This window comes from Fonsecaea nubica, assembly GCF_001646965.1.
Source record: "Fonsecaea nubica strain CBS 269.64 chromosome Unknown Scaff32, whole genome shotgun sequence".
NCBI lineage: Eukaryota > Fungi > Ascomycota > Eurotiomycetes > Chaetothyriales > Herpotrichiellaceae > Fonsecaea > Fonsecaea nubica.
In genome coordinates, this window is record NW_019173705.1 from 131,878 (window position 1) to 159,183 (window position 27,306).

At 53.4% G+C, this 27,306-nt stretch overlaps 11 protein-coding genes across 11 annotated transcripts; 8 read left to right on the forward strand and 3 right to left on the reverse strand.

Annotated features, from left to right (window-relative positions):
- Positions 1-689: 689 nt before the first annotated feature.
- AYO20_05480 (hypothetical protein) lies at positions 690-2,581 on the forward strand (the record flags this gene model as incomplete). Its single annotated transcript, XM_022643774.1, has 4 exons — positions 690-831; positions 892-1,013; positions 1,106-2,182; positions 2,252-2,581. 4 exons carry the CDS (start codon positions 690-692, stop codon positions 2,579-2,581), a joined length of 1,671 nt encoding a protein of 556 aa, XP_022500238.1.
- Positions 2,582-3,835: 1,254 nt separating this feature from the next.
- AYO20_05481 (hypothetical protein) lies at positions 3,836-5,618 on the forward strand (the record flags this gene model as incomplete). Its single annotated transcript, XM_022643775.1, has 3 exons — positions 3,836-3,905; positions 4,092-4,734; positions 4,793-5,618. 3 exons carry the CDS (start codon positions 3,836-3,838, stop codon positions 5,616-5,618), a joined length of 1,539 nt encoding a protein of 512 aa, XP_022500239.1.
- Positions 5,619-6,451: 833 nt separating this feature from the next.
- AYO20_05482 (hypothetical protein) lies at positions 6,452-7,638 on the forward strand (the record flags this gene model as incomplete). Its single annotated transcript, XM_022643776.1, has 2 exons — positions 6,452-7,005; positions 7,281-7,638. The coding sequence occupies 2 exons, from the start codon at positions 6,452-6,454 to the stop codon at positions 7,636-7,638; spliced, it is 912 nt and encodes a 303-aa protein (XP_022500240.1).
- A 636-nt stretch (positions 7,639-8,274) lies between these two features.
- On the forward strand, positions 8,275-8,703 carry AYO20_05483 (hypothetical protein; the record flags this gene model as incomplete). Its single annotated transcript, XM_022643777.1, has 1 exon — positions 8,275-8,703. The coding sequence occupies one exon, from the start codon at positions 8,275-8,277 to the stop codon at positions 8,701-8,703; it is 429 nt and encodes a 142-aa protein (XP_022500241.1).
- A 937-nt stretch (positions 8,704-9,640) lies between these two features.
- On the forward strand, positions 9,641-10,174 carry AYO20_05484 (hypothetical protein; the record flags this gene model as incomplete). The annotated part of the gene is made up of 1 exon (XM_022643778.1): positions 9,641-10,174. The coding sequence occupies one exon, from the start codon at positions 9,641-9,643 to the stop codon at positions 10,172-10,174; it is 534 nt and encodes a 177-aa protein (XP_022500242.1).
- A 446-nt stretch (positions 10,175-10,620) lies between these two features.
- On the reverse strand, positions 10,621-13,453 carry AYO20_05485 (hypothetical protein; the record flags this gene model as incomplete). Its single annotated transcript, XM_022643779.1, has 3 exons — positions 10,621-12,588; positions 12,930-12,996; positions 13,050-13,453. 3 exons carry the CDS (start codon positions 13,451-13,453, stop codon positions 10,621-10,623), a joined length of 2,439 nt encoding a protein of 812 aa, XP_022500243.1.
- Positions 13,454-14,402: 949 nt separating this feature from the next.
- Positions 14,403-15,206, forward strand: AYO20_05486 (hypothetical protein; the record flags this gene model as incomplete). The annotated part of the gene is made up of 1 exon (XM_022643780.1): positions 14,403-15,206. The coding sequence occupies one exon, from the start codon at positions 14,403-14,405 to the stop codon at positions 15,204-15,206; it is 804 nt and encodes a 267-aa protein (XP_022500244.1).
- An 831-nt stretch (positions 15,207-16,037) lies between these two features.
- On the forward strand, positions 16,038-16,997 carry AYO20_05487 (hypothetical protein; the record flags this gene model as incomplete). The annotated part of the gene is made up of 1 exon (XM_022643781.1): positions 16,038-16,997. The coding sequence occupies one exon, from the start codon at positions 16,038-16,040 to the stop codon at positions 16,995-16,997; it is 960 nt and encodes a 319-aa protein (XP_022500245.1).
- A 1,356-nt stretch (positions 16,998-18,353) lies between these two features.
- AYO20_05488 (hypothetical protein) lies at positions 18,354-20,996 on the forward strand (the record flags this gene model as incomplete). Its single annotated transcript, XM_022643782.1, has 4 exons — positions 18,354-18,884; positions 18,941-19,088; positions 19,156-19,507; positions 19,568-20,996. The coding sequence occupies 4 exons, from the start codon at positions 18,354-18,356 to the stop codon at positions 20,994-20,996; spliced, it is 2,460 nt and encodes an 819-aa protein (XP_022500246.1).
- Positions 20,997-21,754: 758 nt separating this feature from the next.
- On the reverse strand, positions 21,755-23,495 carry AYO20_05489 (hypothetical protein; the record flags this gene model as incomplete). Its single annotated transcript, XM_022643783.1, has 5 exons — positions 21,755-22,386; positions 22,445-22,567; positions 22,630-22,913; positions 22,998-23,067; positions 23,324-23,495. 5 exons carry the CDS (start codon positions 23,493-23,495, stop codon positions 21,755-21,757), a joined length of 1,281 nt encoding a protein of 426 aa, XP_022500247.1.
- A 512-nt stretch (positions 23,496-24,007) lies between these two features.
- On the reverse strand, positions 24,008-27,229 carry AYO20_05490 (hypothetical protein; the record flags this gene model as incomplete). Its single annotated transcript, XM_022643784.1, has 1 exon — positions 24,008-27,229. One exon carries the CDS (start codon positions 27,227-27,229, stop codon positions 24,008-24,010), a length of 3,222 nt encoding a protein of 1,073 aa, XP_022500248.1.
- Between the last annotated feature and the right edge of the window lie 77 nt (positions 27,230-27,306).

Below are 27,306 nucleotides of genomic sequence, written 5' to 3' on the forward strand. Positions count from 1 at the left end.
TGCAGGATCTGCTCCTCCTAAGAGCAGTGGAACGACGGGAGGATCCAAGACACCATCGAAATTTCCAAACATCTCCACCACCTCTTGGATATCCAGCCTTTGGGGTTCCGAGTGCGCCAGGTCACCAAACGCCAGATGCTGGACGGAGATCTGCGGACGCAAAAGGCGTTTTCCAGAGTAGTTCCAGCAAACCTAGAGCGGGAGCAAGTATCAAAACAGGCAGGTGGCAAGCAACGGGACCCAGCTATAGGCTTATCGATAACTTTGATACCTGGGCGTACTTGGAGGCCCATCTTAGGCCCTTCTTTCTGGATCTTAATGCTCCGGTTTCGGTCGAGGTTAAGGTCTATGAATGCGCCTATCATCCTTCTGCTTGGCCGGCACGACGCCCCCGCAGGTCCAGGCTAGGCGATCCTGGCCTCTGTCGTTCCCTCTTAAGCTGGGTCAGTCCAAATCGCATCTCGAGTGGGATGAATAAGCGCCAACTGATCGAAGACCAAGGAGGGCAGGCCACTGGTATGCAACTGATCTTCGCAAGAGTTGTTATCAGTGCATGATTAATCAGTGGTCAGGAGAATCCTCAGCGACGGAGAAGTGCAGTTTATATCTCTCGCTCTCTCCTTCGTGCCATCGACAATGGCCGGCTGCGTCTGTCCTCTCTCCACCCCACGGGGACTGTCTCTGGCACGATGTTGGACTTCCAAGGTCTCCTGAGAAAGCTCGAGGTACCATACGAAGGCGGTACGATCCCAAACCGCTGGATCAACAATGATATCAAGCCGATCGAAAAGGGCCGGCGAACATGGACGTTTTGGACTTTTCACAACCTCTGTATGTTGAAAGGCTTGCCTCACAAGCTTGATGCAAACCCATCTGACCACGCACCCTAAGGGGTTTTGACCAATACCAACATCTCGACGTACATGACGGGAAGCTCGCTGATCGCCCTCGGGTTGAACTGGTGGCAGGCCATCATCGCCATAATTGTCGGAGCAGTCCTGTCAACCGTCTTTGTAAGCGGTGCATCTCGTTCAGTTCCCTCAGAAAGATGGCGCTCGAAAGCCCTGGCCAGTGCTAACCGCTCGGGATTCTATGGCGAATGCAGATAGTATTGAACAGCACGCCGGGCGCCTTCTACCACCTCGGATTCCCCATCGCCAATCGTTACGTATGGGGCATGTATGGCAGTTCCTTCGTCATCTACAACCGTATTCTCTTATCGTTGGTGTGGTATGCCGTGCAAGCCTGGATCGGGGGACAATGTGTCTACGTCTGCCTCGAAGCGATATGGCCGAATCTCGAACAGCGCATCCCCAACCACCTCCACGCCACGGGCCTGACGTCTGCCTCGTTCCTTACTTACTGGATTTTCTGCCTCATCTCTCTGCCGCTGATCTGGATTCGGCCGCACAAACTAAAAGTGTTCTTCTACGTTGCCGTGGCCTCGATCTTCACCTTTGAGATTGTGCTCTTGATATGGGCTTTGGCCACGATGGACGGGTTCGGCGACACTATTACCGGTCACCCACAGACCCAAGACACCTCGACCGGCTGGGCAGTTCTGTACGGCATCATCAGCGCCATAGGAGGCATTGCAGCGGGGATCCTGAACCAGAACGATTACGCGCGCTTCGCTCGCCGGCCCAGGGATGCCATCTGGGGTCAGATCGTCAGTGCCGCGACGTATTCAATCATCAGCTCTGTTGTCGGAATCCTCGTGACGGCGGCGACGCAAAGGCGGTACGGTGCTGCGCTGTGGAGTCTTCCCGATTTGCTGATCGCCATGATGCACGCGGGGGGATCCAGGTCTCGAGCTGCGGGCTTTTTCGGAGGTGCCGCGCTGGTCATCTCGCAATGGGGGATCAACGTCCCCGGCAACGCACTGTCTGGGGGCTTTGACTTTGCTGCGACTTTCCCGCGGTACATTAACATCCGCAGGGGGGCGTACATCACGGCGATTCTGTCCATGGCGGTCAACCCGTGGCAGCTGCTCGCCACGGCGTCGACGTTCCTAGCCGTGCTATCGAGCTATGGCGTCTTCCTGGGGCCCATGATCGGGCTCATGATCTCCTCGTACTACGTCGTGCATCGACAAAAGATCAAGGTGGACGATCTGTACCGAGGGGACAAGACCAGCATCTACTGGTACATGTATGGGATCGACTGGCGGGCGCCGATAGCGGTATATACAGACTCTTTTTTCTTTTGGTATTCTGTCTTGTTCTGGAGAAGCTAACAACCCGAATCGCAGTGGGCATGCGGCGTCTTCCCCTCGATGCCGGGCTTCATCTCCAACGTCAATAACGACATCCACGTCTCCCTGGGCTGGACGCACCTGTACTACATTTCCTTCCTGGTCGGTTTCTGCATCGCGGCCGTGGTGTTTGTCGCGCTGCATTATTTTGTCCCCGCGCCCGGCGTGAGGGACTTTGTTCAGGCCGCCGCTTCCAGCAGGCAGGTCATGGCAGAGTATCAAGCCAAATGGGACGCCACGGAGGCGGGGGCGGGCGAACAAGTACCTTCGGAGAGTGTGTTGCCCAAGGATGTTGAAGATGTAGAGGGGTTTCCGAAGGATCTCTAAATCCGACGGGCTCTCACGCCCATACATAGACTGTGATGTGATGGGTGGTATGATGGGATGTGATGCAGGGACATGTACGAGACAGGTACTTTGGCACACCTAGTGATTATGAGAAAACGAATCTCCAGAGGTCGCCATGAAGGAACACGACTCTGAAACCAGGAAAAGGCTTTGTTTTCTCCTTGAGCGCCTTGGAATCCTCTTGCTTTGGCAGCCTGATGAGACAACAGGTGTCAAGGAATAATACTGTCTGAACCCGAGGGGCGCTGCACTCATGCCTAAAATGAAATTGACACTTTTCCCACCTCGAAACTAGGCGGCGACTCTAGTTGACGAGAATACGGGCGGTGTACATCGATTCTCTGCTGTGATTCGGGGTTTACCGTGATGAGGAGAATGACTACATCTGACATTGGTTGTTGAAGCGCCCGAGTCTTGAGGCGGTTTCGTGAGGCAACCACGACTGGGATCGTTGATTAACATGCTACGTATCGTTCCAAATGAGGTTACGAAGTTCCTTGTACCAGCTCTGATGACTGGCTGCACAACACAATGGGTTGGGCGAGTGTAGGTTCTTTCCTCTAAAGAAGGCATCCATCAGCGTTCAGGCAACTTTGCCCACCTGTCTGTGATTACACTTCTTCTCTCTCGTTGCACCCCTACGCCCATGCGATTGCAGATTCACTTGATATCCTCGTGCTTGAATACTCAGAGACGAGGTCGATCCAGCTATGTTGCATCCCACCTAGTTGTCTAGTCTCGAAAACCGTGTTTTCGAAGATGGCGTTTGCTGCTTTCACCGAGGCAAGCTTGGATTTCATTCCCCTGATCCTAGCTGGTAGTGGCTCGATATGGTTCTTGCCTTGGAACTAATCGACGAGATTACAGCGATTCCTTCAATTCGACGAGACCCCTTCTAGGATTGGGGGTCATAAATACCAAAGGATATACAACGACCTACAGAAGAGGCTACGACTTGTGCTAAATGAGCGCCGCCAAAATGACAGGGACACTGTCATAAACATGATTGGACAAAGGCGCCAGATCCTAGAGAAGCGGGATGAATGGGCCTTGAACAGGGAGATGATACCACAAAACATGGATGAGACAGAGCTGCAGCAGTGTCGACAATGGGAGAACAGAGCCGTATGGGCATCACGGCCACCGACTTTTGAGGCAATCACAGGATTCTTTCAGCACACAACGTTGTGTGAGCCATGCAAGTCCATCCCAGTGATCAAATTGATACGCTCCATGGCTGGAATCAATCCCACAACCGCAGGCGACCTCGAGAGTGGCTGTGGTCTATGCAACGTGCTGGCTCGTGAGTGTGAAGATGAGAACGATCGCCCAATAGGTGGGTAACAGTTCTCCCGCCGAGACGTGCATACAGCTGAGTTGTTTCATACAGTCATTCCGCGAGTGGGCAGCTGGATTTATTTCCAATTACTCAACAGTTGGATAGATGAATGCCATCGCAACCACAGCCATGTACTACCCCGTCTGTCAGATCAGCCGCGGAGGCTACGCGCAGGTACCAACGAACGCATGCCCCCCGCGCCACTGAAGTTGATTGATGTGAACGCGATGCGACTTGTTCAGCACGAAGGCGGGAAAACCTACGTTGCACTCTCCCACCGATGGAACGCGAGAGAGAGGAAAGAAGTCGACAGATTCTGGAGTGGTAATGTCATCACCGACATCGATTTCGACGCCTTGCCTGTCAAGTTTCAAAACGCAGCCATAGTCACTCGAAGGCTCGGGATGCAATACCTCTGGATCGATGGTATCTGTATAGATCAAGCCAACCCCGAAGAGCTGTTCCAGGAGTGCAGCCGAATGGAGCTCATCTTCAGCAATGCATTCTGTGTCATTGCCGCTGTATCAGACTCGAACAATGATGGCAACTTTCTTCCTTCTGCCGAGACTGGAACACCGTTGACTTTACCTGACGGGACTGAGGAGCCTTCGCTTCGAATCGTGAACAAACGTGCAGACTTTGCTCATGACGTGTTGGATGCACCGTGGAACACGCGTGGATGGACTTTTCAGGAGCGTGCTTTGGCATGTCACTCGATCTATTTCACCAAACAGCAGACGTACTGGGAGTGTGAGAATTCCATCGTCTGCGAGAGTCAAGAAGCTCCTGTCACGTACGTACGCGATAACGTCGATACTGCTATCGGATCATCTCACTGACGTACTGACAAGCCACGTCGACATCTATGCTCGTTCTGACTTTCCGGGCGATCACGACTACTCGACCGGGCTCGTGAAAGAAACCTACAGACAGTATTCACGCCGCAACCTCACCCACGAGGAAGACATGCCCATTGCCATTCTAGGCCTCGAATACAGACTGGCATTGCACTACAAGAGCATCAGCCTGTTCGGTGTCCTGCGCGCCCGTCTTCATGAAACTCTGCTCTGGAAACGTGGAGCGGAACCTTTGACGAAAATTGACTTCGAAAATCCCAAACAGCCCGTTCCTTCTTGGTCTTGGATGAGCCGCCAAGGACAAATTGACTATGTCGACCTCGCCCCAGGGTTCAGCGAGGAAAAAATCGAACTTGACTATAAAGAAGTGGATGAATACGCGAAATATATCCATGTTTCTCAGCAAAAGCATTGCCAACTCGAGGCGAAACTCTGCAAAAAGCAGGGATTTTCACTAGACGATGCCAATCACGAGGACGCGTGGATTGGTGTCAGGGATGACAACAAGATTGTCGGCGCGTTGAGCTTCGACGGGTGCAGCTCCGACAGACGCAGCAGCCGGGGTGATGTCGTCCACGCGGTGATCATTGCCTCGGCCACGGGCCTCCTCCCACGTCCATCCAAGCCTGAAGAAATCGATCCAAAAGCAGGTGATGGACCGCAACATATCACCCTGTTGGTGGAGGAGATTGCTTGTAAGGAAGGTTGTGTCGTGGAGGAGGCGAGATATTACACCAGGATAGGATTGGGGATATTCCAAGCTTCCTGGTTGGATTCGAATGGTGACAACATCTCTGGCAAACGGATTCGGGTTATCTAGTTTATGTACCAGCGTCATGTCACCGACTCGACTGACTTTATGGAGATCGGAGTGAGTGAGCGAGCGGCGAAAATTTAATAGGTTTCTACTCAAATTGGACTCGTTTGTCCTTGAATTTGTGTCCCTCGGAACGGAATTCCTTTTTCTCTCACTCCTCCGACGTCCAGAACGTCCAGACTACTGTATCGGTAACCGAGTACGAGGTACGGGTTGCATAGTCGATACGAGGGGAACAAAGAACGGCGATGTCGCGGTGCAAGTCCCCGACTGAGCGGTACGCCACAGCGCCTAAGACGACCTATGGCGTTTTGAGCGGCGCCATCATCCTCAGAGCCAGTTTGTTGGGTGTGGCTGTTGTGTTTTGTTCCACTTCAGCCCGCCACGGTCCTTGCGTACGCGAGAAGCGACGAATGCGGGATGCGGTTTGGTTGTGGCTCGTCAAGGCCTGTTCCACGTGGTCTGGACGGGTGTCCGGCGTGCAGCGTGCGGCGTGCGGCTGAGGAGTCAAGGCTTGAGGTGTACAGAGGACAGAGGTGAGTACGGCTGAAATGAAATGGTGCGGCTGAGGGGGGAAAACAAAGGAGAGTGATACGAGGAGAGGTATGCATATAAGTATGTAGGTACATATCTGTGACATTTATTCTCATGATACATCTGCTCTCGGTCGGCTGAGCAGTTGCCTTCCTACCTGGATATACGCCTGCTACAAAGACCATCTCACCTCACCTCATCTCGTGGCTACCGCCCGGTAACAATATTCTCTCATCTCAAACTCAAACCATCCCTCAGAGACCGCGTCTATTTTTTGGCTTGTTGACACCATCTGGCAAAAAATGTCCAAACCCACCGTTTCCGCCTACGTCGTCCACATCGACAGCCCGGACAAAAGCCAGAGCTTCCGCGAGCACCCGGTCCTCGACTTCCTCTTCGACCACCAAGAGGCCTTTGACCAGGGCGACATGAAGACGGGGCCCTACACGGGCTACCACACCGACGACTTTGTCTTCACCAAGGCCGACGGCACGGTTTTTCCGCCCGGCGAGGCGTCGTGGCAGGGCTGGCTGGCGGGCTACGCGCCCTTCACGGAACACCTCCACCAGCCGCGGTACTGCTGCGTGTACGAGCGTGGTGATGGAAGCGGGTGGGAGATGATGGGCGTGGCGCACGTCTTTGCCAACCTCGCCGCGCCGGGCGAGAAGACCAAGGAGGATCTGTCCGGGCGGCGGTGGGATGTGGTCGTGCCGGGCGCGTTCCTCTTCAATTGCGTCAAGGATCCGAGTGGCCCAAAGGGGTTCAAGGTCAAGTCGATGACACTCTATGGCGACGGTACGCCCGTGCTCGCCGAGATGGTGAAGCGCGGGATGGTCAAGCCGGAGGATTTGGCGGGGTAGGTAGAGTTGGTCGGGTTGGCAGGAGGAGTTCGAGATGTTGCTCTCCTATACAGTAGATCGGTGACAGTCAAGCTAGAGAGTTGCTAGTATTGGATGTGTGTGATTGTGTCTCCTAACACCGCAGGTTGGGTTGGGTTGGGCGCAGTGACCGCATTTTGCTTCACTTCGTCTTCCACCTATAGTTATCCTGTATCGCCCTAGACACTGGCAGCCACCTCCAGCCACTTCGACCGTGACTGTGTTAGTTCTCCCTCTCCCTCTCTTGTCCTAGGCTCCTAGCTAGGCCCCATGCGGTGATAAACCTACCATTCTATGCGGCGGCCGAGACATTACCGTCGTCGTGCTTGCCGAATCCCAAAGGTCCACGCGCTCTTCAGGACGGGTTGAGCAGTAAATGCTACATCATCATGGAACGGGTGACGGGGACCACCACTCTGCAAGAGATGTGGCCTTCTCTGCACCACGACGGGAAGGAAGCGGTCTCAGCCAAAATCGAAAGATACATCGACGAGTTCCGCTCAATCCCGTCGCCAAAGGCTTATTGCAGCGTGGGCAACAGACCCCTCCGTGATGCTCTCTTCTGCACCGGTTTGAGGACGATTGGAATGTGTGGGATGATCGAATTCTAGTCCCGTTCCCGAATGAGTGGATGTGGACTCATACTCTGATGCTGGAACTGTGGTAATATTGAATAGCCTGGGGGGCATCATTGTTGGTCTAATATGGAACAATAAACAGTCTTCAGGTTGCTTGCTACTGGCGTTGCTGCTTTTGTTCACTTGGCGGGCACGTGCTACTGTACCTCGCTCGTACGCAGTGTACTTGTACGCGCAGACGCATTCTCGTTCCCCACGAACCTAACACTTTAGCTTCCTACAAACGTCCATACGTACCCACCATATCCACGCGGCAAGCAAAACTCAATACTAAAACCACATGGCAGACTCTACCAATCCACCGGCCGAGCCGCGTGTCTGCGCAGCCTGCAACAAGGCTGAGGCCGATTTGCCCACCAGCTCGGCCTTGAAGAGATGTAGCCGCTGTCAGAAGATGACCTATTGCTCCAAAGGTTTGTCATCTCCTCTCTTGTTAGCCCATCGCTCACCGGTAGCTAGATAGAGTGTCAGACATTCCACTGGCCACAACACAAAACCGCTTGTCGACGACCAGGTACAGGTACAGGTACAGGTGCAGAAGCAGGTGCTAGCAATGGCAGCACCAACTCCAACCCCCGGACGGGACCCCGCCGCCCTCCTCACCCTGGCATGGCGAACTTCTTCCAAGAATTCGACACCGAAACCAAGACGTACGAGATGTTGATCGACTCGTTCCGCCTGCGCTGCGACGACGACTACGCCTACGGCAGGCACTACCACGGCATCTACGGCCAGCAACCCGCGCTCCCCGTCTTCCGCGACTTCCTCACTCGTGCCAAAGCGGCGGGGATGTTGCCCCGATGGTGGAACGAGGACAAGGAGAGCGCGTGCGTGCGTATGGCCGTCGAGGACGAGCACTTCAACATCGAATTCGCCGTCGAGAAGCACGACATTGTCGAGCACTACAAAGACGGCTTCATGCCCATGAGGCTGCGTATGGCGGCTGAGAACGTGTACGGCGGTGGGTACGGGATGGGCCAGCGACCGATGCCAGAGGACTACGAGTGCCAGTGTCGAATGGACTGGGGTGAGAGGTGATGCGGGCGGGGCAAGCCAGTTACCTACCTACCCGTGGACTTGCTATGATGCTATGAAGTTTCTGGGAGGGGCGTACCGTAACATACTGGGGAGAGAAAAGTTATCTCGAAATTACTAAAAGGGAACAGGCTGGGGAAAAGAGCCGGCCGATGTCTCCTGATTAGTTATTCTGTATCATTATCACCGTTTCTAGCGAATTGTGAGACAAGGACACGCGATAGAGTGTCTACCGAGAGTACAAGCAATGTACGCTCAGCTATCGAGACATGAATAGTAAGTAATGGTAGTAGCAGGAGCAGCAATAGCAGAGTATCATAAAGAATCCCCAGCGAAACAAGTAAGGACATGACTTTTGGCTCAAGGCTGTACTGTCGGGATAGAAAGTAGTCTTACTTGGGTCATTTCCCTTCCCCGCCTCACCCCTCAGATATATATACCCTACAAGTAGATACCCCGGACCCTCTAGTTCCTTAGTGCCCTCCCTACCTTTATACTTTACCAGTAACCTAAAAGAGTGTCTTTCCGGGTCCTTCCCCCAAAGCACCAAATGACCACGACCATCGCGTGAACGACGGCGTTATCTCACGTGAGTAGGTATTCATTCAGAGCCCCTATTGGCTTGACAGGCCTGGCAACGGGTTGGATCATGACTAATCTCTCCCTGACAGAATATCCACTTGCCCCTGTTGAAACATAAGACGTCTTGCAACGGAATAATTTGACATAGCAGAGCGAGGGTGCCAGAGGAAGAGAAACGAGAAACGAGAAACGAGAAACGAGAAAGAGGAAAGGAAAGGCAAAGGCAAGGAGGAGGATAGGGAAAAAAAAGAGGGCATCGGTAATAAGAAATCAGAGGCGATCGGGTCTCCTCTATCTGTCTCTCCATCTCTTTTTCTCTCTGGTGTGCGTGTGTTTGTATGCGTGGGTGTGAGTGAAAATGGACAGCGGCGAAACATCCCTCCCGCGCCTCCTCTCCAGCTTGCGCACGACGCTGCATCCGGAGACATATGTCTTTGCGACCGTGCCCGTCCCGGCCGAGAAGTCCCGCGACATCGACTCCCTCCTCCCCGTCCCGCTGGGAGACATCTGCCTGTTCTTCCGCGAACCGCAACAGACCGGAAACAGCAGCGGCGCCGAGGATACCATCACCTTGGTGATCCCCCTCTCGACGGCGCAGAGGCACAACGTCCCCGAATCCACCCACACGTCCGCGTACGGCTACACCTACCCTTGCCGGATGATCACGTGCGCGGTGCACTCGTCGCTCGCGGCCATCGGGTTCATGGCCGTGCTGGCGACCAGGCTCGCGCGGTGCGGCATCAGCGTCAACCCCGTCAGCGGGTTCTATCATGACCATCTGTTCGTGCCGGTGGAGCGGGCTGAGGAGGCTGTGGAGGTGTTGGCGAGGGTGAGGGAGGAGGCGGAAGCGGAAGCGAAGGCTGTAGAGACGAAGGAGGCTACGACGGCGTGAGGGAGATCAAGGGAGAGATGGTGGGAGATGAAAGGGTCGGCTGGTATCCTGGCGGAATAGAACGGACTGGGGTCGAAAGGAGGTGGAGCCCGGGAAGGGCAGGGAGGAATGGAGAAAGAGAGCCAGGAAGGGAGTGAAAGAGTCGATAGGCACACAGAGGATTTGCAGTTCATCTTCACATGGCAACTCTGCGGCAAGGTGTGAGAACCAAGGTGTCTGGATAGGTATACAGTATGAGGTAACTTTTGCCATCTTACACGCCACAAACCACACACATACCTCGTTTCCACCGCCTGGAACAAATTTCAAACGCTGACAACAAAACATAGCTGCTCAGATATCAAAACAAAACGCCATCTACCGTCAAATCTGAGCGTTGGGACACAATCCTCTAGATCGCTCACCACTTGAAACCCATGAAAACAAAGACAGTGGCCTTTGTCACTCTACTCTTCAGCGATTTTCGTCACCACAATAACCAGATCTTCCGGAACCCTCTCCACCCCATCTTCTGTTTTGTAGCGAAACTTTGTCTTGACCATCTTTTGTAGCACACGTCGCCATTCTTCGTCTATCGATGCGCAGTCGTCGAAATCTATGTATTGTGTTCGGCCAGAGCTCGGGTAGGGATCACAAGAGCTCAAAGCCTGGAGTTGTTTATATACGTCTTTGCTGTCTCTGAAATCATTCAAGGTCAGCACAACATTGCAGGTCGTCGAATCCGCGGGGATCGCTTCGAGCGGCAACTTGGACGACTTTGTTCGGTGGATTTTGCTATTCCCATTTTTGTGTCGTTGTTGAATTTTCATTAAATAAGCCCGTGGGTCGTCGGCGGCAAGCTTGGACTTGCCCAAATCATTGTCTAATATGGCTGTATCTGCTAAGTTTCTCTGCTCGTCAGTTTCACGGAGCCGAGGTCCGGGCCGCGGATGGGAATGTGACAAGTCCTTCAATGCCTTCAGGTAGCGGTTCCGATGGGGGTTCGATGTCAGCGGCATCGAGACCCCTGACCCTGTGTTGCCAAATTTCGCACCATAATCTCCAACGCTTGCGCTCTCTGTTGACTCCATCGCGGTGGAAAGCGATGACGACGCAGGAGATGACTCGCGTTGGGCTGGTCTGACAACCCCTTTCTTGAGAGAAGCCGCAGTGAGACTCCCGTTGGTCCTTTTCTGATGAGCTATTGCGGCTTTCTTTCTGTACTCGAAATCCATGATATCCTCCAATTCAGCGTTAGGCTGCAGAAAGTGATTTGCTGGGGACCCCCTTCGACTAGATTCGGTACTTCTCACTTGTGAATGCTGGTCAGAATCACTGCCGTGCTCGTCAGACACTACAGGAAGTCCTCGGAGATCCCTCTGTAGTGACAGTTGACGATAATCGCGAAGGCTTGAAGGCGGAGTCAAAGGCGCTGCCACAGAGGATGCAGCTTGACCTGAACGTATCAGTGGCACCTTGAAAGGCTTCTGGCCTGGTCCCCAGCCTCGATACGTCTGAGAGGTAAGCGGAGGCGACAACGGGTCGAGGTGAGACTCTGCTCTCGTCCCCGAGACACCAAGAGCGTTCCTTGGTGGATCGGAGACTTTAGTCTTGTCCCGGTCGTTCGAGATTGAAGTCAGTCGCCTCTGCACTTCTGAATTGTGCGGTTCTCCTCTTTCTATCGTCCTCGGTTGTTTGACAGGGTGTCTTACCGGAGGACCTGGTCGGGGGGAGAACGGGGTACTCAGATCCAAATCCTCTGATTGTGGAGCCTCTGAAGGGTTCTTCGAGGGCGTCACGGTTGAGCAACCATTCTCAAACCTTTCTGCCGTCTCTTCATCCGGTAGAGTATCGGGGTCTCCATCAGATGTTGCGTTGGCATGGGTTATCTCCATCCTTCGAGGCTTGACTTGTGCATTTATTGCAGCAATTGTAAAGGGGTTCCGCAGTGCTGATCTGCATGTCAGTGATTCTTCCTTATCGGCTGTAACCGAGACGTTGTCATCTCTCAATGAATGTCCATCCTCCTCAGGGCTGACACGGTCTTCGCGACTAGTATTGGATGTGGCAATGGGCGCCAAAGGAGTGGCTCTTCCATCCGCTGCTGCATCAATGCCGTGATCCTCAAGGACCGGATACACTCGACCAAATAAGAATTCTACTAGAGACAGAAGTTGGTCAGGTCGGGCAAAAAGGACCTCGTCCTTGGTGGGCTCTAGATTGACGTCGTAGCTTTGAGAGGGGCACTGGATCTGCATGAAGAGAAATGGCCGCGAAACCGACGAGCTCTCTGACGATGGGAGCGTTTTCTGGAGGTGACGCTTGTAAGATTTGGTCACTTCCCGTATTGTGCCTCGATCCGCATTGACAGGGCGGCCGTCGATGGAAATGTATTGTTTAGCATTGCGAGCATTGGCAGAACCTGCGTTGTCAGCCTAATCTCAAAACATCGAAAACGGCCACACGAACCTAGGGCGGTCGATAGCAAAAGAGCATTAATTTTCCAACCATTGTCAAGGTCCACATCACAATCACTCGGAGTGATACTGTGCGCTGTACACTCAGAGACAACTTCTTTTCCAACAATCTTTGTTGCTACCTCAGTCATCGAAGTTGGCAAGGTGGGTGCATAAGTCCAATTGAGTTTATCATTCTTCCCTTTCAGTACTCTCAAAGAAAGACGCACTTCTGGTCTAGCGAAAGCGAAAGAGAAAAGAAGGAGTCTTATAGCTTGTAAAGTTTTCATGCTTTCTTTGAGCGCCGTCTGCTTTCTGACCGGTAGCTTGGAGAGGAAATCCTGCACGCGAATCGTGGTCCCGACGGGATGTGAGGCCGAAGATGAACTGAAACGGTCATGATACAGTGAGTCTAGGGAGAAACTGACCATGGTACCTACCTGAGCATTCCCGAGGCAGCATACTTGATGGATGTCCCAACAACCTCGCCATCCACTCGAGTAGTAATGACCACGGCCTGGCTTAACTCCACGATGCTGGCCAGTGCTTCACCTCGGAAGCCTAGAGAGGAGCCACCAAGGCTTTCAAGGTCCTCCATTGAGGTAATCTTGGATGTACAGCCTCGCTTGCAGAGGAGCTGCCGATCCTGGATATCGATGCCCGTGCCATTGTCTTTGACCTGGATGACATCTAGGGTGTTGTTCGATATCTCGACGCTGATTGCTGTTGCACGTGCGTCGAGAGCGTTGTCAACGAGCTCCTTGACGACAGATCTAGCATCAGTCAGGGCGAGCGAAGAGCCGAGAAGTCGAGTAGTATTTTCTGGCAAGGCTTGAATGGGCATGTCGCCGCCATGGATGATGTGTGGCGGTGGTGGTTGCAGGCACTTGAAACGACGCGTCGGTGACTTGGAGCAGAAACGCGTGGGTGCGCATTCGACACTAGCGCCTTGGCATGTTAACCAGGCTTTCGTGGCTTTCTCGGTCTTGATGAGTGGCCTATAGACACCATCTTCTGTCTCCTATTACTATCGCTCCTGCTGTTTCTCCCCTAAACTTCCCGCTACTCGCTGTCATGGGGGTTGCGAACCGTCCTTGTCTGTGAGCATACCACCAACCAGACGAATAGAGCCATGCAGTCCGATCTGACTGACCGTTTACGATACAATCTACCATCGTCTCCTATCGGTGTCAGCCATGGACCCTCAGAAGCTGGCAAGATTCGCGGTGCCGGCGGTTGTAACCCTGGTGGCCTTTCTATCGTACTCGTCGCAGTACCTTTTCTACAGTCTTGAACCTGGTCCGCTTCGTTCCTGGGACAAAATCGTTTTCAACATGTTGGTGATTGGCATATGGATATGTTACACTCGGGCCTGCATGACCAATCCCGGACGGGTACCGGCTGGCTGGAAACCTGACGATGATGAAGAAACCGAAGCGTCCTCGTATGGAAATAGGCTCGCTTCTAGGCATAGATTTTGCCGCAAGTGCGAAGCCGTCAAACCGCCCAGGTCACATCATTGCAGAGTGTGTAAAAGGTAAGTGCTCTGTCCTATCCCCAGAACCTTGTTGACACTATCAGATGCATTCCGAAGATGGACCATCATTGCCCCTGGACTGTCAACTGCGTGTCTCACTTCACCCTCCCTCATTTCATGCGATTTCTGTGGTATGCAGTCTCTGCCATGGTATATCTCGAGTATCTCCTGTTCGTACGAGCTGGTGTCGTCTGGGAGAACCGCAATTTGCCTAGTGTATGGCTGTCCACTCTTGAGCCCGGCAAAAGCTAACCCAATGCGTCAGTATTTAGGTCCTTCCGCTTCCCAGCTCGTCCATCTTCTCATTTTGATCATTGTCAACACTCTAACTCTCTTCCTCGTCTCGGTTACCTTCCTTCGCACCATCTGGGGGCTTGGGGCTAATGTTACCACTATCGAGAGCTGGGAAATTGAGCGCCACGAACAGCTACTCCGTCGAGCTCGCGCTCTCGGAGGATACTTGGACGGTCCGGACGGTATTCGAGTCAAGATCGTCAAACAAGAATTTCCCTATGACATAGGAATTTGGAACAATATCGTCCAAGGAATGGGGACAGCAAACTTCCTAGCTTGGTTCTGGCCATTCTCTGCAACCCCAACGTCGAGCGGCTTGGTATTCGAAACCAACGGCTTTGAGGACCCAGGCACAACATGGCCGCCACCAGACCCTGACCGGATGCCCCGACTTGAACGGCCGCTTGAGTCTGTGCACAATGCATTTGTTCACGATCACAATGCGTTCTCACCAAACGATCAGATGGAGGCGTTCAAACGGCGACAGCAGGCTGACTTCGAACTACGCCCGGATTATTACGGGGTTCAGAGACGGAAACCATTTCACGACCGGTTCGAAGAGGAGAATCTCGAGCCAGTGGAAGACGACTATATTGATCTGGATAATGACGAGTCTTTGAGTGGAGAGGAAGGGTGGCAAGACTCTGGAGGAAACCGACTGAAAGATTATGGCGTCGACGAAGATGTTGAGTTCTACGACGAAGACAGTGTTCCCATTGCAGAGCTGTTGAGCCGGCGGAGAGAAGGGCGGCAAGGCCAGACCTGATATATAGAGAAGCAGCTGACACTTGGAGGCACTCGAGGTATGTATTTACCCCACGCACACTCGGACGGAGGGCATTGTCCCGCATCCTCGTGGGAAGTCAACAGCCGCCATGTACTCCCGATCGCCACAATTATGGATCATCAGCCCAAATCCCTTGCCGTTCCAGTCGAAAGGCGTCAACGACTTGGAAAGGAGGGTGTGAGGGTTGCCGCTGGGCGTGGGGGAACGATCTCTCACCCCACTGACGAACGAGGCTCGGGGCGGAAGAACAATAATCCCGGACAGGATGGCAGATGGCGATGGCGACGAGCTTTTGAGATTTCCCTGGGTCTGCACCATCAGCTTCGCGCACAACTTTTGCCACATGGCGATCACATTATTCACCAGCTGGATACTATACGTGATTGGCACTTCCCGGATAAATACGCCGCGTTGCCTTGGGCAGACATTCGTACCCGTGTCTCGATGCTATGGGATGCTTTTATGCTCAGTGCTCTACGGCCATCGCCGCTCACCCACCGTCGTGATGGAGTCCAACCCCACGCCTCCAGATTGTGCGGGGCGTGAGTGAGGTGTCTCCGTTGCGGATGTGAATTCAGGCTCAGTGGTCGGCATAATGCCGGGCGAGGTCGACACTTTATAAACTGTGACGGCTTTTCGTTTTTGTTCAGACGTTGGTTTTGTCCCTTATCGAACCCTAGTGAAGAGCAGTAAGGAAGGTTAGTCACGAATCCGGCAAACCAATTTTCAACGCCTGTTAGTCCACTTTTGCTCTTCTCTATCCCTCTGATCCGTAACGAACAGCCAGCAACCACCAAACAATCCTGCAAGATGAACGGCCACCACACAGTGAGACCGCTGAGACCGGGCATCAATGTGCCTATGGTCACCATCTTCGACCCAGAAACTGAAGATGTCGACGTCAAGGCGATCGCAAAGCACGCCGTCAGACTTGCCAAAGCTGGTCTCTCTAGCATTACCTGTCAAGGGTCGAATGGAGAAGCAGTACATCTCACCAGGGAGGAGCGGATACTGGTGACGAGCACGACCCGCAAAGCGCTGGACGAAGCTGGCTTCTCAGATATGCCCATTGTCGTTGGTTGTGGAGCTCAGTCGGTGCGGGAGACGGTCGAGTTCTGCCGGGATGCGTATCAGGCTGGCGGTGATTGTGCTCTGGTTTTGCCCCCTTCATACTATAAGTCGGCATACAAGCCAGAGTCGTTTGTCGAGTACTTTCAAGCTGTTGCGGATGGCTCACCAATCCCTATCGTCATCTACAACTATCCCGGAGCAGCAGCCGGGGTGGATCTCGACTCGGACACCATTATCAAGTTGGCCAAGCACCCCAACATCCGTGGCTGCAAGCTCACTTGTGGCAACACTGGCAAATTGAACCGGATTGCTCATGCGGTCAATGCCGCCACACCCACCGACGTCGGATCAGGCTGGATGTGCATGGGTGGCTCGGCGGACTTCACTCTTCAGACCCTGATTGCGGGCGGGTCAGGGATTATAACTGGGCTAGGGAACGTTGTGCCCAAGGCTTGTGTGAAGGTCTACGACCTGTATGCACAGGGAAAGGTGGAGGAAGCTCAGAAGCTGCAAGCAGTTGTAGCGCGAGGCGATTGGGGAGTGATCGCTGGCGGCATCACGGGCACCAAGAGTGCGATGCAGTCATACTTTGGATATGGGGGCTACACCCGGCGGCCACTACCTAGACCGACCAAGGAGGAAGTGGCCAAGTGGGAGGAGATGTTGAAGGAGGCTGTTGAGCTCGAGAACTCTCTGTGAAAGGTGTGGCTGGTGCTATGAGAGACTTTGGATAGACGAAGGTGACATGGAGGGAGGCTGCACTGCTATGCTACCAATGCTGCTTTTGACAATGCTTGACTGTGAGCGTGAACGAACTAGTCCATGGAGAGTCATCTTGAACTAAGGAAGGTAGTTGAGATACCATTTCTTTCTGATGAGGCTCAATGTTGAGCACGGAAGACCATCGAGATCTCTTCGTGGCCCAATGAGGACATAACACGATCTATACCAAGTCCGTACGGGACCCGAGAACTTGGGTTACGCAGCTACCTAGAAGTAGCCCCCAACTGGCTAAGGGCCCTTACTTAGCAGCTGCCTAGGGATATTAGGGTACCTGGGGTCGCTGTAGGTGTGTAGTTAGTCTGCTTGGCACCTCTAAGCACCACTAATGACTTTCCTGGCGCCCCTAACGCCCTTAACTCCCCCCCAAGATGCTCTCTAGCTATACTTACGCACAGTAAATGTCGCGTAACTGCGCCCGCGCCCTCAATTTCATCGCGAGCCAAGATTTCATTTCTCTCTCTTTTTGACTTCATTTTCACCTCACTTTCATTTCACTTCTCACTTCTCACTTCGACCTCTTCCGGTTTCAAATCCAGCTGACGCCCATATTGCATGTTTCAATCTCAGCTCTGCCAACGCCTCCTGCATCATTCCAAACTGGACCCTCTCCGTGCCATCTTCGTCCGCCATGGCGCGACATGCCTATTGGAGTTGATGCGGGTCAGACGCATCTCGGGAGTCTGTTCCAAAGGCCAACGCACAAGCGACATGAGACGTACATAAAGGCCGCCTCGGTCTACCCAACTAAACTAAACTCTGTCTCGTTGCCCGAATCTCTGGGCCTTCAGGCCATTGGCGATAACTGCCTCCTTGTCAAAAAGAGATAGACAAGCGAGACCGACTTGGCCGACCACGTTGTCTCCATGTCACTGTCAGGTTAATTTCCCGGATTCGCATTAAGCGATCGTCACCCTCAGCATCTTTTTCCAGTCAGAGTGACAACGCAGCACCCGCCGTTCTTACATCTGGCCGTCTCTGACTGGTGTCGTGTATCCGCCAACCTCTCAGCCTCCGCCTGCAGCTTTCCGCATGAACGGCTCTGCATCGTCTCCGGACTTCTACTCGGTAGTCACTGTAGCACTCCCGGCAAGGCAGACGCAAGCCCCGCCTCGAGAAAAGAAAAAAAGGCAAGCTGATCGTGACCGCCAGTTTCATCATGGGCCAGCTCACCTTGGTCAAACAGCTCTCATTTTGATCCATTTCATTGCTTTTATTGCCTGCGTTTTCCTTTCCTTTGCTATTCTTACATAGAAATTGGAGAAAAATGCCCCAATGGCTAATAATCTAGACTTCGACCATGGCGACCACCAACACGATTCTCTGGCATCTGTCACCGACTGTATCTTGGGCCTCAGAAAGAAGGTCGACAGCAACGAACTCCCAGGCTTCGTGGAGCTGATAGACGACTGGTTTGATCCAAAAGTCGAGGTGGACGAAGAGCAGTTCGTCCGCCGGTTTCTGCATACTTTCAAACAGACCGATAAAGATTTCACCTATGAGAAAATCATCGGCGACTATGACGACGACGTGCAGGAAATCTTCAACGACTTTGTCGACGGCAAGATTGACGCCAAAGAAGCCGGTCAACGATACACTCAGGCTACTGCGGACAAAGGCCCAGTATTCAAGCGGGATATACGTCGAGGGGGTCTTGCTGCTGCCATCCCTGACGGGCCAAACATCCTCTCCGAACCGATCAACTTGTTGAAGGCAGCTCCAACGAGCATCCCTTCTCGCATTCGAGGGTTGTTTGCAAAGCTCTTCCCATCTCTGAAAGACCCCAGACGCGCACTGTATATTCCGGTATGGTCCTAACATGCCGTTCGCCCCAGTGATCGCCGCTCACCAAGCCTTCACAGACGTACAAGAACCTCGAGTTTCTCAACCACGGCCGCACGGTGGAAAATACCCCGGCACTGACATGTGTGCCCAACACTGCTCAAGATGTGTGCGATATCATCAAATTTGCGAAGAAGCAGAACATGGGTGTTCGTGCCTCTGGGTTTCGTAAGTCCCCCGTCAGCTCCAAGCATGGACTACTGCAGCCGTGTCTGCTTACTGAACTGCGCCCCAGGTCATTCATGGTCCCCGGTCTTTGGTCGATCCAACAAGAAAGGTAGCGAGAATAATGGAGACATCCTGATTTCAACGCTGGGGCTTATCGACGCTTCGATCCTGCCGAATCTCACATCCCTGCCGACTGATATCTTCCAACCTCGAGCGAAGGACCTCAACTCGATTGTGGTCGTCGATTACACCTATGTCAGAGGTCCTCAGCTCACCGGCGGCAAGAAGTATGTTCGAGTCGGGACATCGACAACCAACGAGCAGCTTCGCAGATGGTGCATTGACACTGGCAAAGTTACCATGCCAATGAATATTGTGGAAGTTGAAATCACAATGGGAGGAAGCAATGCCACGATTTGGTTTGTTTCCCCTGCCAAAGTTTTGGTGATGAAGCAGCCATACTAACCGACCATTTCCAGCCATGGTGGTGGTATTCAAAATCCAACCATCTCCGATCTCGTCCGTTGTATGGAATATGTCGACGTCAACGGCGTGCTCCGCAAAATTGACATGTCTACTCCCGACATTCTCAGAGCCGCTGCAGGCTGTTTCGGTCTTATCGGCATCGTCACCCATCTCGTCCTCGAGCTGGACCCGCTGTCGTGTGCTCTTATGGAACCCCGCAAACTTCCTGTCATCGAAGCGATTCCTCCTCCACCAGGTATGCCAGATTCGGCCATTCCTGCCCCTTTGCGGGCGAAGAATCCCTTGAGCGCAGAACGAAAAGCCGAGATTCAACGAGATTTCGAAACTCGCGCTACGACAACCGACTACGCCGAGTGGTTCTGGTTTCCTTATTCAAGTGAAGTCTGGGTCAACACCTGGCACAAGACACTCGATACATCCAATGCAGTGACCTATCCGAGCAGCGCAAAGACCATCTTGCAGGTTTTTGGCACTTTCATGGTCCAAATCGCGCAAGACGCGACAATCCTGCTGAAATTGACCGAGGCACTTCCGGAGACGCAGACGAAGCTGCTCACCTGGCTGTCGATGAAGAACTTGGATGACGTCGGTCTGAGTGGGAAGGTCATCAAGACTTGGGTTCCTGATGCATTACACTTTCAGAGGGGTGTCCAGAATCTTCGGGTGAGAGATTTGGAAGTCGAATTCCCACTTCAGCCGAAAGTGAAGCCGGGTGTCAATGGAGCAGCCAACGGAATTGGTAATGGCCATGTCAATGGCACCGCCAATGGAGCCGCCAACGGCGCAGTAACAGCGGCACCACCCCCCAAAACTAAAGAGATTGACCTGACCCTCGTACAACAGGCTTGGTGGGATGCGATCCTCTCCTGTTATGCCGCCATCAAAACATGTCCTCAACGCATGCCTCTCGAGATGCGCATCATGGCTGGGTCACAGGTGACTCTTGCGCCACAACGCGGTCATGCGCTGGGAACGTGCGCGATCGAGATCCTCAGTCTGCACAACGTCGCCGATATCTGGCCAGCTTATGCACAGAAAGTCTTGGACAAGTGGACGAGCTATAAAGACCACGAAGGCAAAATGGTGCCTGTGCGCGCGCATTGGGCAAAGGAGTGGTATGGATATACTGTGCATGGGAGACGGTGGGAGGAAATCTTTAGAGGAGAAGAGAGCCAGAATGGCGGGTTCAAGAACGAGATTGCCGAGTGGAGGGGCCTAGTGGGGAGGTTGGCAACTAGAGACGGCTGGAAAATCCAAGATGCGAGGAGCAGGTTTGGAAACGAACTTCTCGACTGGATGTTTTGGCAAGATGGGTCGGCGAAGGTGGCTGCGCCGAATGGGGTGGCTGTCAGTGCTTCTTCTCCCCCAGAGAAGAAGCCCGGAATTGCTAAGCGGGTGTTCAAGAGCTGCTTTGGGAAATGAAGCTCGAAGAAGATTGAAAATGTGGGATGGATGTACTGCTTTACTTGCTGGGTCGATTCGATTGAATGGTTTGTTGTCGATGACCCCGATACCAACCGATACCACGAGTTTCTGCTCGACACTGATGGATACCAACACCGACACGAAAACTACGACAGGCCTCGCGGCTACCTACCCACCTGTTATGTTACGACGCTACGTTCTACGGCATGATGACACGATGCATGCACGCATGTAATATTCTGTTGACGACACCCGACGGGTTCTTTTATGATTACGACTATTATCATCTCACGACGACCAACGACAACGACCACGACGAAGGTGTAAAGGTTTTTGGCATCAATCAAGGAAATGACATCTAATGATGATTTGTTTGTCGTTATTGCCGTTATTGTGGCCATCGGTAAATCTTGTTTCCGAAGTAATGAGGGGGGATGTTACCTAGTATTTGGCATTGCCCAGGCCATCATTGAATTTTACCTAGACACCTACATCTAGTTTCGGTACCATAGTATATCCGTCGTATTTTGTACTAGAGAACTGCCTATCTGTGTGGATGGGGAGGTATCTACGAGGGCACTTCATCTGCTTTCCTCCTGTCGGGCTTTCTGCTATGCCATGTCCCTGTCCCTGTCCCTGTCCCTGTCCAGGTCTGTCTCCCTCTATGACGAGCTTGTTCTATTGGGTTGCAGGTTATGGGTTACGGGTCATATGAGACCAAATATCCAACCACTTGGCCAGGTTCCTACAGGGGATCAATACCCCTTGTGCCGATCGAGCAGGTTGAACATTTTCTCGCCCCTCTCGTGCCGCGCCCAATTGACCATGAAGACGTCGTACGCACGCAGCGCGTACTCCGTGCCGTGCCCGCTGATGTGCGGCGTGATGATGACGTTCTTCGCGTCCCACAGGGGGTCGTCAGCGGGGAGGGGTTCCGGGTCCGTGACATCGAGGGCCGCGCCGAGGAGGACGCCGTTGTCGAGCGCGGCCTTGAGCGCGGGCTGGTCGACCAGGGGGCCGCGGGCGATGTTGATGAGGTAGGCCGAGCGGGATTTCTTGGGCGTGCCGTCGGCGGCGTGGGTCGTGTTGGCGAGGATCTCGAATTCGCGCGTCGAAAAGAGGTGGCGTGTCGAGGGCGTCAGTGGGAGAGCGATGACCAGCGCGTCCAGCCCCGACGACAGGAACGCGTGCAGCGATTCCTTCGTCGTCCCGGAGTACCACGCCCGCGGGACCGTGCCGTCTGGGTCGCCCGTGCCGGGGACGATGTAGCCGTTGTCCCTTCTCGATTCTTTTCCTCGTGCCCATGACCCATGGGCCAAGGCGTGTATTAGTAGTGGCCTTTCCGGGAACTTTAGGGCGGGGAGGAGGGGCCTTTTATTCCTCACTACTAGGGGGGGAGAGGAGAGTAAGGGAGACTTGAAAGGGAATCACTGCGAGAGACTCACCGGGTGTTGCGCGCGCACCCGCCGTGTAGGCGTGGATATTCGATCCAAGAGCCTTGAAGACACGGGCGGCTGTTCCCCCCCCCCCACCGAGAATATCAGCTGAAGGCTCGATACACCTTTCCACTGGGTGGCAGAAGATAGAAAGTATAGAAAGTAGGAGAAGAAGGAAGCGGGAAAACACCGACCTTGACGCCCGATACTCCCGTACCCGGCAATCCCGACCGTCTTGCCCACCCAATCCGTGCCATCAATCAACATCTCCCGACCGGTGCCCCAGTGATGCTGCTTCTGCCACTCGTACTCGGTGGCGTAGCGCCTGCTGAGGACGAGGGTGGTCATGACGATCCACTCGGCGATCGGGGGCCCGTGGATGCCCGAGGACGAGGTGATGGGGATGTCGCTGTCGGTGACGATGGGATGGTTGCTGTAGTGGTCGACGCCGGCCATGAAGAGGTGGATGAGTTTGAGGCTGTTGGAGTATACGGTAAGAAAATCAAGTCGCCCTCTTTTTGGGAGAAAAGGTGGACAGTCAAAGGGGGTGGTCATCACGTACTTTGGAGCATCTTCGGCTCGCGCGGGGAGGGATGACAGGGTGATCAGGATGGTGGCCCATTGCCATAGCTCTGGAGGGTGTGTCGAGAAGAGAGACGTGGTTAGTCGACGATATCCATATGTATGGTGACGATATCGCTGCGAGTGAGACAAGGACAACGAGTACCACCTCTTCATCTCCCTCTTCTTCCCACCTCTCTATTCCCATTCTGACTCTTCACCTCCCCTTCTCCTCATCCTCATCATGAACCAGACCAACACTGAACCCTTACACACCAGCAAATAGAAACAAAACATAACGACTTGACCTCTACACGACTCACTCACCCTGCGGAACCTGCTCCCTCTTATCCACAATCTGCCCTCCTTCGGGGGGAAGTTGTTGAAAGTATTTAATCTCAAAATGCGGGAATCGCCGCTGAATCTCGGCCGTGACATCCTTGGGCTCGGGCTGCCACAGGACGATGAGGAGGTGTTCCTTTTCGGGGCCGCCTCCCATTGTTTCTTTGTTTGTTATCTGGCTGGCTGTGTGGTGGCGACTGTGTCTCAAGAGGTGAAAGTCTCCAAGAAATGCTCTCACCAAAAATAAGCAGCGAGGGAACGGCGGCTGAAGCTGGGAGAAATAGATAACGGGCAACCCGACGAGGAAAAGAAAGGGAATTAGAGAGAGAGAGAGTAAGAATGATGCTACATGGCGACATGCGTTGCTAATCCAATCCACCCGTCCCTCTCCGAAAACGGCTACAGGCAAAAAAGACAAGAAGACGAGGCCGTCAGAGGTCAAGGTCAAGGTCATACATGGGCCAGTATCGATAATCTACGATGCCATACCATACGATCGTAAGTACCACGGTTCAATAATACCAACTCCAACCTCAATGCCGATTGCTGGATGCTCAATGCTGGATGGATGCCCTTCCCCCGCTCTTGCAAAATACACCAACGCTTGCTTGCTTGATGACCCTATAAACAGCCAAAATACTGCCAGTTTTGATGGTTGATCTCCATCAATCAAGACTTGTTGCCAGCCTTGCTCAAGCCGTGATTGCGCACTCGGCCCTCGTTGTCGCCGTCGCCGTCGCCATCGCCGCCATACCTCCCCACCGTCACCCACTGCAGCTTGATCCTCTTGTCGTCTCGTCGTTCTTGCAATCCGCTCCAGCCCAACCTCTCTTCTCCCATCCTACCAAGTCCGCCTTCTTTGATCCAGCATCCGATCACCGCGCGCGCCCAGCAGAGTTTCTCTTTGATCTCGTTTGTGCGCACAATCTCCATCTCGGACCGACGCAGCGTGTCGCTCATGATGTCTTCCAATGGCAAGCTCAACTCATCGCGACGCTCCATTGCTTCCCCGCTCAGTCCGCCATGGTTTGCAAGTCCAATAGCATCAGTTGGCATGAGATAGACGCAGTTAACTCGGTACTGCCCGTCCTCACCTTCTTCCTCGGTAGCCGGCCCGAGGATGGTGACCTTAGTATGATCCGGAAAATTGAATTGCAATCCTCCATCTGCAAATCTCCAGACCCCAACATTCCCCACTCGTTGGTAGAAATGCACAAACCGTTCGCTTTTGCCCGCTGCCCTGCCACTGGTCGAGTCGTCATGCCTTCCCTGTTTGTTCATGTATTTTCCGAACTTGTCCAAAAGCGCAACCTCCTTCATGCGCTCAGCCTCACTGCCCGCCAACCGCATCTGGATCGCGTTGGCAGCCGCCACTTGATTCGGGTGTGTCTCCAGGTCCAGCAGGAATTGTCGTGCAGGGACGTCGAGTCGCTTCATCCCGGCTTCGTAATCACTTTGTTCATAGAACTCGACGTCCGCGGCATCGGCTCCTTGTGGCACAAATTGATACTCCAAACCCTTGGCGCGCCGGATGGTGTGGCTGCTGGCATGGCGCACCACCACACAACTACTCGGCAAAGAGTTGTCTTCCGATGATTTGAGTATCATGCCTACCGTGCCGTCCGAGAGGATGTATGCAATGCCATGTCGGGTGGAATAGTCTACCCACTTGTCAACACGAGGGTATGTGGATCGGGTCCGGGGTTTTCTGGTGCCATATGCTGATCTTGGACGCCTTCCTGCCTCGTCGAACCTGCGCGGATCAAGAGCCTTGTGAAGGCTTTGCAGTGATGTCAGAACGTCGATATTGGAAGACCGCGGGACCAATACCGCACGGTCTGTTCTGCCAATGATTCGAGGTTGATGTTTCCGGAGAACCACTGTGTGCGCGCGCTCCGTCGTCGATCCTACCCGTTGTTTCTGTTCGGTGCTGGCTGGCCTCTGCTTCTCTCCCGTCCCTGATACGGGTTGTCTGTCATTTGCACTGGTGGGTTGCAAGACATGTGAAGTTACATCTCCCATTGACCCTGTCGGGTCAGGAGAAGACGACGACTTCGAACGCGCAGACGCGGCTTCTGCTGCCACGGCCGACCGTGAACTGCACTTTGCCCGCTGGGTTTCAGTGTTCGAGGCCATGGCGGTGATTCCGCTTCTGATCCTCCGAACCTCTGGCCTATTTTGGCTCAGCTCTTGTTTGACAATCTCTTTTGTAAAGTCAGGCGCAGTCATCGATCGTGGTAACGTCCTAGATATCGGGGGAATTGCATCACGCGACGCCGCACTTCTTGTGGTACGGATAGTGGCCGCACGCATCGGCCGTTCTCTCAAAAGTGGTTGAAGAGGAGGCTCAACAATTTTCGGTTGTTCCGCCTTAGGGATCTCCTCTGGCGCAAGTGGACCTCGTCGCACTGCTCCCGATGGGATTGCTTGTTGCCTTTGTTGGGCCGCGAAGCTTTGAAACGGTCTGGATGTGGCGCTCGCCGGTGGTAAAGGAACCTTAGATCCGCCAACTGGTAGTGCCTCTGTTTCGGTTTTGCCGCTTCGTGAAGAAGACGGTTCTGGCTGTTCCGGAAAAGGTTTTCGACTGCGGACACGTGTCGTTAACAGTGGATGTTTCTGCCGTGCTGTCCAGTCCGCGTGCGCGTCCGAGAACTGTTTATATAGCGTCCCAGGCGGTAAGGGGACGGCTGGTGCACACCCTTCTCTATTTTCAGCCTCTATTTCCACCAGGGTCGAGATGTCTAGACCAGTCCCGACTCCCGCGCGAGGTCGACCATCCGAGCCGATACCGATGCCACATTCGCGGCATATTCTGCTGTGACTGATTCCGTAGCCCGATTGTACTTTGTCTCCACGGGGGTCAGCATTCTCCAGCCATGTCGGATTCGCTCTGAGGCAAGAAATGTCCAGTTCGTCTGCAATCGCTCCCATTGTGAAGAAGTCATGTTCAACTAGCTCGTCCATCTCCGGTCTCTCGACAGAATTGAGGTTCAAGCATGAAGCCACAAAATCCTTCGCCTGTTGTGGAATGTAGTTTTTGCTGTCCATCCTCCACTCATATTCCAGTGTTCTCAGTTTAGTGTAGATTTCTTGTTGGGTCTTTGACTGGAAGGGAGGAGTGCCCATGAGCATGGCGTAACAAATCACCCCAACAGCCCAAGTGTCGACTTTGTTGTCGTGGCCACGGTGGCCGGACTTGCTCAAGATCTCTGGGGCGATGTAGTTTGGGGTGCCGCATAGTGTGGTCCGACGATCATGCTCATCTGCCATGACCGCAGCCAATCCAAAATCTCCGATCTTGATATTCATACGGGCATCCAGGAAAATATTGCCCATCTTCAGATCTCGATGAATGACAGATCGCTTATGCATGTATTTGACCCCTCCACAGATCTGAATCATGTACCGACGTACTTCAGGGAGACTGAGACAGGAGCGCGCTTTGACCATTTCTGTAAGACTCCCATTGGGGCACATCTGAAGGACGACGTAGGTGTGCTCGTCGATGGTGAACGCACGAAGAAATTCGACAATATTTGGATGGTGCATTTTGGCATGAATCTGAAGCTCAGTTCGGAACTTCTCCATCATCTTCTTCTGCTCAACCTTTGCTTTGACGACCTTGAGGGCAAATACTTCAAATGTTGTTTTTGACCTTCCCTCGAAACAAACTGCGAATCCGCCTTTTCCCAGCTTCCTGCCCATAATGTAGGTTTCCGGTGAGGGACCAGGCTCTGTTATTGACGGCGGTGGTCTCCATATGTCATCAATTCGATCGGGATTGGTAAGTTTTACGTCTGTCTTTGGTTTGGAGTCGACTTTGGGCTTTCTTGTAGCTTTTGGAGGAGGCGCCATGGGGATATTTGCTGACCGTGGCGAGAGGACCTCCATGTCAGATGTGAAGGCCTTGCCACACAGCAGTGTTCTATCTCAGGCTGCCAATGTTTGGGTGAGACAATGAGAGAGGC